General features: G+C 59.7%; 1 protein-coding gene across 7 annotated transcripts in view; it reads right to left on the bottom strand.

Annotated features, from left to right (window-relative positions):
- Positions 1 to 1097: 1097 nt before the first annotated feature.
- The window catches only part of SLC37A1 (solute carrier family 37 member 1), a 70043-nt gene continuing 56891 nt past the window's right edge, over positions 1098 to 14249 (bottom strand). For all 7 annotated transcript variants that reach the window (XM_059164804.1, XM_059164805.1, XM_059164806.1 and 4 more), the window contains 6 exons: positions 13493 to 13541; positions 12244 to 12317; positions 9694 to 9772; positions 5465 to 5562; positions 2392 to 2456; positions 1098 to 1981 (listed from right to left, as the gene is read on the bottom strand). In XM_059164804.1, coding sequence (XP_059020787.1) covers positions 1966 to 1981; positions 2392 to 2456; positions 5465 to 5562; positions 9694 to 9772; positions 12244 to 12317; positions 13493 to 13541 — 381 coding nt within the window. In that variant the 3' untranslated portion in view covers positions 1098 to 1965. The remainder of the gene's footprint in view (positions 1982 to 2391; positions 2457 to 5464; positions 5563 to 9693; positions 9773 to 12243; positions 12318 to 13492; positions 13542 to 14249) is intronic.

The following is a 14249-nucleotide window of genomic DNA, read 5'->3' as shown; positions in this document are numbered from 1 at the left end:
GGGGTGCAGAGTGGCCTTTCCTCTGTGGGCTGTGGGGACTAATACCCCAGCCCCCAGAGTTGGGAAAAATAGTCACCCCAAAGTGTCCTGTGGCCGAACCACCCAGGCTGGCGGCTGTGCTTTAACACAGGTTGGGGGGGGGGGGCGGCGTTGACTAAAGGCCTTGCCGGGGAATAGGGCCGACTTCAGGCCTCAGGGAGATCCTTCCGCAGGGCAGGGAGCAGCGGGCTCCGGTGGGTTGTTAGGAAGGAGTCTCTGCGTGTCCGCGAGTGCACGTTTGCTTCCGGTTCTGCCCTCTCCGTGTTGTGGACGCTGAAGCTGGAGCCCCAGCGCAGAGGCCGCGGGGCGAGCGGGACGCTGCCGGGGTGCAGCGAACGTTGGCCAGGCGGGGCGGGTGCCTGAGCCCAGGACGGGGAGGGAAGCCAAAAAGGAGCGACCCGGCCTGTGGGCTCGAGGTGAACAGCAAACACAAGACGGAAGGAACCAGAGTGGCAGGGACCCCCGTGAGCGGAGCCGGCCTCCCACGAGGAACAGCACGGTCCGTGCTTACGGGAGCCACACTCCGCTTACTACTGCAACTTTCCAGCGTGTAAGTGACTTGTGCTATTATGCAAGCGAGCCTGTCTGGGGAGGACGATGGCCCCCCAGCAGAGTCCTCATCTCTCTGGTCCTTCTCCAGAGAGCCCGGAGCAGAAGCCTCCATGGGGACGGCGGGGAACCGGGCTGGACTCCCGTCGGGGGCAGTCTGTGCCGTGGCCGGGAAGGCGTCCGCTGCCTGTGCCTGGGGAGAGGCTCTGGGAGCCTGCCCCACGCCGTGCAATTCCTGGTGCAGCCGTGTCCTCCCCTGCATCGAGGACAAATCTCAGAATGTCCCTTAAATTGCATGATTTTCAAAATAGCCTGTTTGCCGGGGCCTGGGCTCAGCCACTCCTGAGCAGGGTGGCCCCTGCTTTGCTGGATGCTGTAAACGGCCTCAGCCTCCAGCCGCGGAACTCGGGGCGGTGTCCGACCCCGGAAAACAAGAACATACAGCACGTGGGGTTCTCTTTTGTTAACAGTGGAAACGGGAGCAGACACAGTCAACATTCTGCTTGAACTGTTTTAAAAAAGACTATTTTATTTCAAAGAGCAAATGAGTATTTTCCTGGCAACAAGTCGGAAAACAAGTGGCCAGAGGAGAGTCAGGTGTCTTAATAAATAAAAAATGCCATTTATGTTTCTAAAACTTCTAGAATACATAGCACATCCTCAATAAATAAGCCCGCACTGGTGCTACATCACTAGAGACAGTCCCAGGTGTCTGGGTGCCCGTCCGCCCCCCAACCACGTCATCCCCGAGACCTGCGGGGACAGCAGCCGCGGCAGCCTCCGAGCGCGGACCCCAGACATGTCCGGGTGTCCCGGCCGGCACTCCCGGGGCCTCTGGATGGCTTCACGGCTGCTCGCTTCCCGCCGGCTAGAGCTCAGGCCCGCAGAGCAGGAGGAGGTGCTGCGACAGTCCTCTGGGTGCTGGGGCGGCTCTGAGTTCCGTCTTGGTGTCGGTTTCCTCCGTCCTCTCAGAGGCTGGGCCCCGCGCTGGCTGCATTCGGGCACCTGCTGCGGGATCGGGTCCCCGCCAGCGCGCGCTCACCCACTCTTACATTCCAGACCGAGACACCTGAGACACCCCGGCTCTCGAGCACCCCCACCAGTCCCGAGCAGCTGCCGGGGGGCCCGCCTGTCCCGCCGTGCGTCCCAGACTCTGCCGTGGACACAGCACTTCCCGCACCTCCTAGTCGCCGTCACGAGTCCCACGGCTCGCCCGAATAGGACCTGGACTTCTCAGGGTGGCTTTTGTGTCTTTTCCAGGGGTGTGTGCAAAAGGCAAGGGTAAACCATTCTTTCCAACACAGGGTCCTTTATTTGAACGTTTCCTGGACAGTGTGTGAAGGACAGGCGCAGCCTCCCTCCAGGGGACTCGAGGCGTCAGTGTTCCTTGAACCTGGAAGAGGATCAAAGGGCAGCTGGTGACACAGCCGGCGACGGTCACAGGCCAGACGCTGCATCTGGGCAGGACGTGCAAACCCTGCAGAGCCAGTTTCTTTCCCTCCCGATGGGGTCTTCAAAGCCACGTGGAGGGGGCAGCCCCGGGGGACAGAGCATGGGAGACAGAGGCGCGCGCAGGACACCCGCAGCCGAGACTATCTCTGTCACAAAGCTGCAGCTCCAAGACAACAAAGAAGGCAATTTCCCTGATGTTTTTCCCAGATTTTGAGGAGAGAGGACCGCCACTGCCACCCCAACACTGGGAAAAATGAGCGTGAACGAGACGTGCAAAGTCGGGGACGTGGGTGGGTTCGCCGGAGCGGCCTCTGACCTGGCGCTGGGAAGTCGGGAGCGGGGGGCACTTACAGAACTTGGTCCCCGGCCGCAGACCCCGGGCAGCTCAGCTCCTTGTGAATGAGGCGGATCAGGAACTGCACCCAAACGGAGAGGAGAGACGGTTACTGCGGCAGGGAGCCTGCGTCCTGAGAGGCGGCCTCCACGCCACCTGCCGGGCTGCCCGTGGGGACTCTGAGGCTCCTTCAGGACAGAAAGGACTCAGAGGCCCACAGATGCCGCGCTCCTGGAGCTAAGGCTGTGAGGACAGAGCTCAGCCTAACATTTCTGGGATCGAGTAATGTTCAAAACGAAAGGAGTCCAATCAAAAGATACCCGAATCAGAAACAGAACAAAGACAAGGTGACCCATGACGGTGGAGACCTGCAGGGGTGGGTACTGGAGAGCCGTGCAGGGGACCCTGAAAGTCTGGTGAACATCTCCTGGGCCCTGGCACCAGGAGGCTGGCCAGGCCGTCTCTGGAACAGCCGCATCTTATCGGGAAGCTTCTGGGGGAGCTCCTGGCTCTGGCGGGACCCTCGCCCGCGGCCTCTGGGGCGGCTGCGGGAATAAACCAGGGACAGCTCTGCGTCACCTGCCGCCGTTCCCTCGAGCTCCCTCCCGCTCACAGGGCCGAGTCACTTTCCAGAGCCGGACTAATGGCAAAGCCGGACACCGGCGAACTGGCTTTGCTGTTGCGGCTGTGGGTCTGGTCTTCCCGCGCGCCGGCAGAAGCCCCACAGGAGGGCCCCGTGTGCAGGGCCTGGTTTTGGTGGTCCCCGCCTCTTCCAAGGTGGCCGGTGCCCTCGGGCCCAGAGGGACGGCGGGCTGGGAGAGGCCCAGCACAGCTTGAAAACCCACGTGGCTCTGCCGGGCCTGGCTCAGGTCGGAGCTCTAGGGGCAGGGACACTTTTGTCTCCGAGGCTTGCGTTTCCAGCAGGAGCTCGAAGTCCCTCGTACGCCACGAGATCGGGCGGAAGAGAACAGGTGTGTCCCCCGCAGAGAAGCACGGCCGGCTGCTCTCTGTGCCCCTCCAGCTGTGCGCGTGCGCTTGGAGTGGGAACGCAGGGAGTGCGTCGGGCGCTCAGTACGCGAACATACCCGCGGGCAGAAAATAACCGGAAGGTGGTGACAGGGACACTTCTGCTGGGCAAGCTGGGACCCCGAGCCCCCAGCTCACCAGCATCTGCTGCTCTGCGGGAGCTGGAACCTGACCGCGGCACGCGCCACCGAAGCCCACGTGCGAAGGAGGAGCCTCCGGTTACACGACACGGATGGGGGGAGGGGAGGGGAGGGGAGGGGAGCGGAGGGGTGGGGAGGGGAGGGGAGCGGAGGGGAGGGGAGGGGAGGGCAGGGGAGGACGACTACCGGTGCATCGTGTGACACGAAACAGTGCGGATGGGGGCAACGGCTCCGAAGGTCAAAGGTCAAAGGTGATGAAATGCCGTGTCTGTGGGGACACCAGCCGCCTGGAGCCCCCGTGACATGCGTCCGCAGGTGTAAGACCACACACGTGACAGCACGGCCACCACGCTCACGCTCCCCAGACAGTCCTACAGGGCGCCCGGATCTGACCCCGCCGGCTGACCTGCCCGGGCTGCCGAGCTTCTCAGTCCCAGACGGGCGGGGTCCAGCAGACACACGACCGATGCATCCCGAGTTCAGCCCACCCCCCACCGCCGGCCCCCGCTGCGGGGCGGCCTGTCTCCTGACACCTCTGTCTCGCCGGGGCCGGTCCGGCTTCCTTCCGGTTATCTTCTGCCTGCGGGTATGTTCACGTTCTCGTCTCTGTCCTTCTGGAGCCGAGACACATCGGTCTGCACGCTCTGTGGCTGCCCGGCTGGCACCGGGGCCCCTCCTGGTCTCGAGATCCCACCCGGGGGGCTCAGAGCAGACCACCCGTGTGCGCTCCATTCTGTGCGTGGTCTCCCTCCGACCGAGCCTCCGCCTCACTGTCCAAGCCGCCCCCGGACTTGGCGCTGTCTGCTCACCGAGCTCGCCCTGCTCTGTGCCCAGGGCTGTTCCTCCCTGGACAGCTCTCGTGGCGTCTCGCCTGCTTACTGTACGTCCGTCTGGTCCTCGTCTTCTTGGACCCACGTGCCCGTGTTGCCGGTGAGCCGCCCGCTGGAGCCCAGCCCGACACCTCCTGTCCTCTCCCCTGGGGCACAAGCAGTGGTCCCCCCGTTTCTGAGTGGGTGACTCGGCCGTGGCTCCAGCCGGGGCCTCAGTACTTGTCTATGCTGTCTCGATGCCGTGGGCCCTGTGGACACCCTGCCTCTCCTCGGGCTGCTGGGCGGCTGGAAGGGACGGATGTGCTCCCAGCATTGGCGAAGGAGTTTCCAGTCCTCGAACAGCCCTCCCTGGTGGAGTCTCACCGCCACCGAGCTGAAATGATCTGGGGACGCTGACGTGGCCACACCCTCAGACACCAACATGGAACAAACACTCTGAGAAGCTGCGTCTTCAAACCCAACAGGCCCCGAGTTGAATGGTGGCACTGGATTCTGTCTGAAACCGGGAGCCCTGGAGTTAAAATCCGAGCCTTGGTGTGATCCACGGAGCTGAGATTTCCAAATCCCCAACTTGCTTCCGGGCGAGGACTCTGCCCACCAGCCACCGCGGGGGGGGGGAGCGCTGCACACTGGTGACTCGGGCTGGGTCCTGTCTGCCCCCGCAGCAGCCCGAGTCTCGGAGCCTCTCCCTGCAGCCTCCGCTCTTCTTTCCCACCCTCTGGGTGTTGGGAGTCGGGCACCTTCCACACGGGGCTGCTGGACGCGGGGGCACTGGGGCGAGGGGGATCGCTGTGCGGGAGGTGGGTCATGGCCTGCCACCGCCTCTGGTCCCCTCGACAGTCCTGTCTTGGGTGCCATTGGATGCCCGTCTAGCCACCAGAGAAGCTACACGACAGCCGGCAGACAACGTGGCTGGGGCCCAGGGCCAGGGTGCCCCTGCTCTCTGCCTCCTACTGGCCCGCCCGAAGCTGCACAGCAGGACGTGTGCTCCAGAGGAAGGCCTCACATCATGAGCACAGGCCAAGTGTCCCCGAGGCCCACAGCTCCCCTGGAGAAGCGTCCCCAGAGTGCAGTCAACAACCAGAGAGACTCACCAGTAAGGCGCAGGCGTCAGCGAACATCAGCATGTAGAATACGTTGTTCCACCCAGACGGGGACAGGAGCCCGGCCAGCAGAGGGCCCAGGGCTGCTCCTGGGAGGGGCAAACAGACACACGTGAGCCATGTGAGGAAGACTCCGGAAGGCGTACCCAGGCCCCGTGCGCACACAGCGCGGTGCTCAACACCTCCCGCTCTGTGAATGAGAAACGCAGTAGAAGCAGCTCCTTCTCCCTCTCAGGCTGGGCGGGTGGAAAGCCCTCCAGGGCCCCGCACGGTGGGGCGTGGCTGGCTCCACAGTCTCTGGAAACAAATCTGAAAATTTGTATTGACCCTAAAACGTTCATTCTCTTGGTCCAACAATCCCAAAGGAGAACTACGGAAGAGCCCCGCATCGGGTGCACGACGTCTGACCGACGTGCACATACGCAGTGCGTCACTGCAACCGGGCAGGAGCAAGGTGCGGCCGCACAGCAGGGAGCGGGGCGCACCGCCCGGGGCTCTCCCTCTTCAGGGAACGCCGCACACCGAATACACAGCCCCGTTGACGGAGGGCGTGTCTGTCGTCTGCCCCCAGCGGTCCGGGCAAACCCACGTGTGTATGTTCTCACGCGTGCGCGTGTTACAAATGCACGCGTGGGAAAGGCGATGAGGCAGGCGCAGGATATGGGAATTCTCCACATCGCTTCTGCAACTTCTACGTAAGTCTAACATGTCAAAATGATTTTTGAGAGACTCTAAAAATGAAAGAAAGCAAATATTCCTCAAAATGCCTGAAGATACCCAAGAACGCAGCAAGCAGTTCAGGTATTTCCTGTCCGAAAAGCGACGGGAGTAGATTACGACCCGCGCACAGGCTGCGTCACCGTTTCGGCCCGGTAAGAAGCACAAAGTTATCCTGACACCTGACCCCGAGCGGCAGGAGTACGGGGTCCTTCCCACTTCGCGTGCACTAATGTTGTTCCATGTGTTTACAGACAGCTCTTACTACTTTCTTACTTGAGAAGATCGCGTGTGTGTTAAGTCTCAGAGAAGCTTCCGGTAAACACGGTGGATCGCTCCCCTGTGCTCATTTCTACACGTCCCAACACCGACATATGCCACAAATGAATTTAACAAATTACGAGCCACAGAGAGAGGGCGGATGGGAGACGGCACCGGCCCTGGAGGACGGACTTTCAAGGGCACGACAAGGACACGGGCTCCGGTCTCCTTGCCGGAGGGAGACGGCCTGAGGACTCCTTGCTCGTAGCCAGGCCTGTGCACACGCGCGAGGCAGGGGAGGGTGGGTGCGAGGGAAGGGGCTGTGGGTGCGACTCTTTCATGAGGAAAGACTGGCCATGCCCCTCCACTCTCCTGACCCAGGCTTTCTCCTCGGTCAGCATCACTCCAGGGGAACAGCCCCTCCGACTGTGAGCACAGGCCCTGGGCTCGGGGATTGGGGGTGGGGGGGCAGCGACTGAGTCAGGGAGCTCAGGGAAGGCCAGCGCCTCCACCAAGCAGCCCCGCCCCCCGCCCCCAACGAAGGCAGTGCCGTCCCGAGGCCCACACCCCAGCCGGCCCCGGGCTTTCCTCCTCCAGGACTCCGGTCTGATCCCGCGGCCGTGAAGACCAGCGGCTGATACATCCCACGCACAAAGGGCTTCTAGGAAGTGCTTGGTGGCTCGGATTCGTCTGGGTCTGAGGAAAGCCCCAGAGCAGCAGGGAGGAGGGCTACTGGGAGGAAGCGAGCAAACTGCGGAGGCGGAACGGCCCGGAAACCGGAACAGCCTCAGAAAATGGATAGAAAATTAAGTCGGATCACACGATAGTCTCACGTTTATACCTGAAAACCGGTATCAGCAATCACACGATTCAGTCTGACGCATGCTGCGTCCAAGAAAGGACACTAGGCTCTCCCTCCCCCACAGCACCCACGCTCTCCCTTCCAACGCCGCACAGTGGCTCCCACAGAGAAGGGTGGTGCCCAGGGCCGTCCTGCCTTCAACGGCACAGTGATCAGAGAACACACCGACAACGTTCACAAGCACGTCCACGGAGTGGGTTCTGAGATGCGTGCCCCTTGGCACACAGAAAGATCTGGAAATTTGCCGGGAAGGAGACGGGAACTCCAGAGGTGTGCACTGACACCAGCTCAACCACGCTGTCTGGTCAAAGGGATAAGGAACGTTCCACACTGTGGCCGTGCGCGGCTGTCCAGGAAGTGTAACAAGATGAATCTCGAGAAAGCTATGTCAGTTATCTATCAAAATCTCCAAAATCTCCAAAATGTGTGGAATGAGAACTAATCACTGGTTGTCAAATAAAGGTATAAAACTGGAAAAAAAGCCCCACAGAAAATGGGATGCACGAAAAGGGCAGAAAAACGCTGATGGATGTTAACATTACGGCAACCAAAGACGAGGTTGGAAAGTCAAGTCAAGAACAGCTCTGAAAGCAGAGAAAAGAGAAAAAGACGGGAGAGAAGGAAAAAAGAAAAAAAAGGAAGGATTAACCCAGGAAGGGTAACCTCTGATGAATCAGTTTTCCAAGAATTAAAAACAGACAGCAGTGGGGACACGTGTGCCCCGAAACCGCAGAGGGGGGGCCGCCAACGCTGGAGGCAGGAAGGACTTGAGGCTCCGCGTCAGTGCGACAGCAGAGGGCGTCCAGGCGGGACGGCGGCTGTCTCCATCCAGCTACACACAGGGCGGTGGGCGCCGCCAAGAGAAAATCCGAGTGTCCGACTCTTGGTTAGGGCTCAGGTCATGATCTCATGGGTCCTGGGTTCGAGCCCCACACTGGGCTCAGTTCAGCTCAGCGGGGAGTCTGCTTCTCCCTCTGCCCCCCACCAGGCTCTCTCTCTCTCTAATAAATAAATAAGTGAATCTTAAAAAAGACAAAAGCGAACCTCTTTAAAGAAAAAAAAAAAAGAACCCTAACAAGGCTGGTAACACCGGACTCTTGTACGCCTGGGGACCTGGGAGTGTTCCTGCCGTTTGTACTGGGTTCAGATTCTGTCCGTCTTGAACGGCAGGGATAAACAGGGACCAGCCCCCTTTGCCAGCAGCTGACTTCAGCGAAAACCTGAGCACGCTTCTGTCACACGGAGGGAAAGTACCCGCAGCCAGTGCCGGGCCCGTCCTCCCTCTGCAGCCAGAGACCCGCGGGCACACGCCTCCACGCCCGCGGCCCCCAGGTCCGCGCACACTTCGGATCTGTTCATGTTTGTAAAGGCCGGACACGGGGACCCTGTCCTCTCCCACCCACCCGCGGTCCTCCGCATGCCGCGCACTCCTACCGTCCGTGTGCGTGCCATGGTTAGGTCCTAGCAAACATCAGGTTTTCACAGTAACAACTGTTAGGAGCTCCTTTTTTCATTATCTAGACTTGTCGATAACAATTATCTGAACTCTGCGGCAACGGCATTCATCAAATTTCCCTGGGCTGGTTTTTATCATAAATTATTAATGTGAATTGGCAACTCTGCTGAAACACTAACTGAACTTTAAGTGACTCTGAGACCTGTATTTTTCCATTCATAAAAATGATTAGTAAATTATCGAGTACATGTGAGCACATTTATGACCTGAGAGATATTTCCCGTTTTGCCAAGTTAGATTTTATACACGTATTGTGTATTGGGATTAAATTTTGAAATAAGTTCCCTCTGTCCAATCAGCTAAGAAAGGGGACCTCCTGTAAGTCTTTGCTGACGTCTTCATTCCCTGTGTCTGCAGAGAACCATCGTGTCTCACCGCTCTTTCTTCTGGACTCTGCCATTTATAAGACTCTGATGCCCAAATCCCATATCAACCTTTGCGTTTTTAGATTATGGTGTTCCACTCATTTGTAGACAAAAAAAGATACTTTTACTAGCACGATGATACCATCAAACTAAAAATAATCTCGGATTCTTGAGAAATAATCTTTTTTTGAATTTTATTTGTTTTTAAAGTAAAGTTTATGCCCAGTGTTGGACTTGAACTCACAACCCTGAGATCAAAAGTGGCATGTTCTACCGATGGAGCCAGCCAGGTGCCCCAATAATCGTCTTTCTTTTAGAATAAGCATTGTAACAATAGCGTAAACAGTGTTTTATGCAGTTAAAAAAAAAAGGCCAGCCCACCCTAATATTACCGAAACATCTGGAATCCTTGGCATCTGGTTAATCGGGATGTGACAGGGTGGACAGTGTGGTTCCCCATGACCATGATGAACTCTTAGAGCTAAAAACACCCACGCACCTACAGAGCCGGTCCCGTCGATGATGGCGGTCACAGTGGCGAGGGCGTGCGAGTTTCCCTTGAGACTTTTGTGCGTGCCCTGGGAGAGAGGGGACAGCAAACGTGAGGCACATCCAGCAGCCTCAGCGAGAAACGAGCCCGCACCTTCTTACAGCAATTTGCCTTAACAACTTGGCAAAGCAGTTCAAAACATGGGGTGTTTTTCCGTCAGAAATTTAAACTCTACTCTATTCCAACTTACTTTGGAAAGGTACATGAAGTTTAAGGGTTTTCAACAGTAAAACCTCATCAGACATCTCTGTCCAAACATATTCTGGTTGAAAGAACTCTCAGAATTTTTCCTTAAGCAAATATTTACTCAGCACCGCCCACCAGCCAGTGGGGAAGACAGACCCACGGACGCCACTCGTCCCTGCCCTGAGCTACGCCAGCGTTAACGCCCACTTCCCCGTTCCTGCGAGGGGCTTTCTGGGACATGTGCCGGACGGCTCTGTACCACCTAAACGCCCACCCAGTTCTCAGCAAATGCCCAGGAGGGTGGGGAGGCAGGCAGGACCCAAGAAGCCAATGTGGGGAGTCACCAAATCCTAAATGACAGACCCACAGGAGCTCTGGTTTTCAGAAAGCAAGACAAAGAGACGGGAGAAAGAAGCACACACTGAGGATGATAAAGGAAGAAAAATTAATTGGGAGAAATGGTGCCCAGATGCCTAAACTACACACATAAACCCGAGACAGTAAGTACAGGTGCTTGTGTGTGTGTCCACGGAAGTATACAAAATAAAGTACATCCATGAAGCGATAACCAGCTGTAATCCACATTTTCTGGAGTTGGGAGTCCCTCTTCTGGCCTCTGATCCCATGGGGCAGACGACTGTTAGTGGTCTGGTGTGGACCCTTCCAGAATGTTCTGTGCCCCGTGCAGGCAAGAGCATGGGTGCACCCTCAGCACAAAGGGGGGCCTGCTGCTGGACTCCCCTGTGCCCCTCCTCTGCTTCTCTCTGCTGACCCGGCACAGCAGGGCCTCAGCTCGTCTCGGGTGGGGAGGATGGGGCAGAAGCCGCTGAGCAGGGCACAGTGTCGGGCAGACGCCTGGCCCTGGAGGAGGGGTGGGGGCAGGTGTGGGGTTCGCAGCCGCCTGGGTTGCCAAGTAGGAGAATGAGCGAGTGGCCGGGAAGTTCGGGGTCTGATTCTAGAAGGACTTGAGAGAGGTGTGTCCCTGGGGCGGGGGTTAGCGAAGTTCCGGGGCCTCGGAGGCCTGATGGGGGGGGGGGGGTGCCAGGCCAGATGCCCGAGGAGGCCGGCCATCCTGCCCACCCGACGATAAACCAGCTCTGGGGACCTGCTTATGAATTTAAATGAGCTTTTACTTTTAGAGCAGTCTCAGGTGCGCGGACCTGTGGCCCAGATCGCACACGGGGAGTACGTGTCCTGTACCCACTTTCCCGCGCCCCAGCTGCTGCAGCAAAGGTCCCGACACCTATGTGCCAGGATCCCCTAACAGGCGGGCTTTTAGCTAATGGTTACTTTACGTCCTTCTGTCCGGGACACCACACGATGTTCCGCCAGCACGCCTTCTGACAGCATCTGACGCCTGCCCTCTCTCGGATGCCGTCGCGAGCGGGATGCCCCTCTGCAGGGATGCTGGGTGGTGGGTCTGGGGACGGAGGCCACAGAGGGGAGGTGCCACCTTCACGGCACATGCCCAGGGTGCAGGCTGTCACACCCTGTCACTGCCAGCACTGACCTTGGTTCCCTGGCAGGGGGCAGGGTCTGCCAGGTCTCCCCATAGCTACATGGTTCCCTGCGCTGGGAGAAGTCGCTGTGTGCAGCCCACACCTAAGGACAGCGAGGCGTGCCCCCCTCCCTGAGGACAGGGCACCCAGTAAAGTCTTCTCTACGGGACATTTGTTTCTTTTCTCCCGTTTATTTAGGGAAACGACTTTTTAAAGGACATTTTGTGTCTTGGTACGGTGTTCCCTAAAGGTGGGGGCATCTGACGACTGCCTGAAACGTCCCTCCTGTCAGGTGGATGACGGTGGCCCTGCCTCCACAGGGTCCCAGAGCATGGGGGCCGGGCTCTCCTGATCCCTAGTCCTAGGTCACCTTGTCAGCACCCTCTTCCTCTGGGAGGAGGGGGCACGGTAGTTCCTCTGGATCCCAGGGCAGACCAGCAGAGGGCCGGCCAGGCACAGCGGTGGCCCGGTGAAGGGGGAGCCGACCCCACTGGGTCTCTGATCTGGGGCCCTGCGGCCGGGCTCCAGGGCGCAGGGTCACCAGCCCCCGGGTTAAGCAAGGGCAGCACAGAGGGGGCCAGCGAGCTGGATTCTGACCTCGGGCCTCACACGAGCCCCTCAGCTCTGCTGGGACGGACTGGGGGCAGCATCTCCCTGCATTTGCTTCGGAAGAGACTTAGGAGCACGGACTCCTTCCCAGAGGAAAGCTGCTTCTATCAAGACACGGTTTTACTGAGAGTGACCGTGTCTGCCAAGGACGACAGCAGGGACGGGCTCCTGCCTCCGCTCTGCGCTCAGCCGTGGGGCTACTCACCAGGTCGGCGGAGACGGCGGTCGTGATCAGGGCGTACGGCCCGCTGACCAGGGCCCCGCTCAGGAGCAGCATGGCTGTGGGAAACCAGAAACCAGAGGAGGCATTTAGGAGCAGAGCAGTGCCCTCTGGGAGAGCCTCCCCAGCCTCAGCTGCCCTGGGGTGAGCAGCCCAGGGTCAGGCGCAGGGCTGGCCTGAGCGGAAGGCGGGCGCAAGGGAAGGCGGCCCACGCGTCTGGGGAGTGGACACGTTGGGCCAAGCGTGGTGGGCATCTGCCTTCAAACCTGCCCACGGAGCTCTGGAAGTCCTCTCATGCGCCCCCAAAGGCTCTTGGCTGTGTTCGGAGGACCTGGTACTCCTGCATCCTCAACCCTCAGCGAGGACAGCTGGGGACCCCCCAGGAGTAAGCAGAACCCTGGTGTCCAAAGCATGACCGTGCCCTGGGCATGCCAGGGCTCCCTATCATTGGTGCCAGCACTGTGCCAACTCCAGCCACGGCCTTCTCTTCAGAGAAAAGGGCCCTCTCTCTCTCTAAGCGCCCACAGTCACTGGTGGCAGTCCCTGAGGGGAACCCGGAGACCCAGTGCAGCTGAGTTCCTGAGGGCAGGATAACATGATCGTTTCTGAACACACGCGTTCTATGCCACCCCCCAGGCTCATTTTCTCAAGCGTCTGGTTCACACTGTAGGCAGAAGCCGCTGGACCAGTGGGTCATGGGGAACCCCACGGTCCCACGCGTCAGTGACCTGCCTTCTGGAGACTTCTAACGGGATCACGCACAGGCTGCTTCCTTTCCAGTCCCCACTGTCGGCTTGCTACTACAGAAGAAATACTTAGCAGCTGTCAGAGGCGTCACCGGAGGGAAGCTAAGACGAGCCCCTCCGCGGCCGGCACTGCTCCCAGAACGGCCGCTGACGGAAGCCAGCTGGGAGGCTGGGCCCTGCCCGGCTCCGGCTCACTCCCGCCCGCATGGGGGAGGCTCGGGCTGCCGCGGCCCTGCCTGCCGCCTTCTGGGGGGCTCCCGGCGGCCCCGGAGCAGCGGCCTCTGCTCTCCCTCGGCAGCGCTCTGACCTGCAGACGGACAGGCCTCTCCCTGGGAGCAGGTGTCCCGCCCGGAGAGGGACATGGGCCTGCTGTGGCCACACCAGCGCTCCAGCTGGCCCAGCCAAGTGCCTCCGTGCTGTCCGCTTTGTCTCCGCGAGCTGCATGGACGGAACCCTACTGCACAAGGAGAAGAGCTGCACGGACTCACCGACAGTGGCTTCCAGGCCCATTCTGCTGATGGTGGAGAACGTGTAGAGCTGGCAAGGGCAGGAACACAGGAGAATTGCGGGTTACCAGAGGCGGCCGAACACCGCCCTGCCTAAAAAGCCAGGCAGGGACTCTTGGGCAGCCCGCGGGAGTCCCCAGGATCGGCCCCTGCGTGGGTTCCGACGGCGCCTCCCACTCTCAGCAACCTGGGCAGCTCTCCCTGGGCTCCATGTGACCGTCCCCTCCTCACACTGTCCCCTGCCCCCCGAAAAGCTGCAGTGCTGAAGGGGTCCTGTGGCGGGGGCCACACGTATTTCCCCAGTAAAGGCCATCGGAGGATCTGTGAGGGTCAGGGTCCCAGGCCCCAAGCTGGGCCTTGTCCTGGGGACGCGGCCTGGCAGAGTGGCAGACGCGTAGACGCTTACAGAGCAAGTTGATGGGTGACAGGATTATTCCTGAAATTAACACGACTAGAAAACGGTACTGATTTAGAAACCCTCGCACTGCCTCTGGGACGGGGTGCTACTGCACCCACATTTTTCAGACGAGGCAACAGGCCCTGAGAGGGAAGGTCACCTGCCCAGGGTCGTGTGCCACCCAATGCATGAAAAGCAGAATCCAGCGTGACCGTGGGGCAGGGGCAGGGAGGTGGGGCATCGCAGAGGCTGAGCAGGAGCCTGTTGGGGGGAGGAGAGGGGCGGGGAGGAACGCCCCCCAGGGAGCCAGGGATGAATGAAGAGCTGGGCCGGCCACTTGCA

This window comes from Mustela lutreola, chromosome 2 (assembly GCF_030435805.1).
Source record: "Mustela lutreola isolate mMusLut2 chromosome 2, mMusLut2.pri, whole genome shotgun sequence".
Lineage (NCBI taxonomy): Eukaryota > Metazoa > Chordata > Mammalia > Carnivora > Mustelidae > Mustela > Mustela lutreola.
Note: the sequence above shows the minus strand (reverse complement) of the source record. Positions and strands in the feature narration are given on the sequence as shown.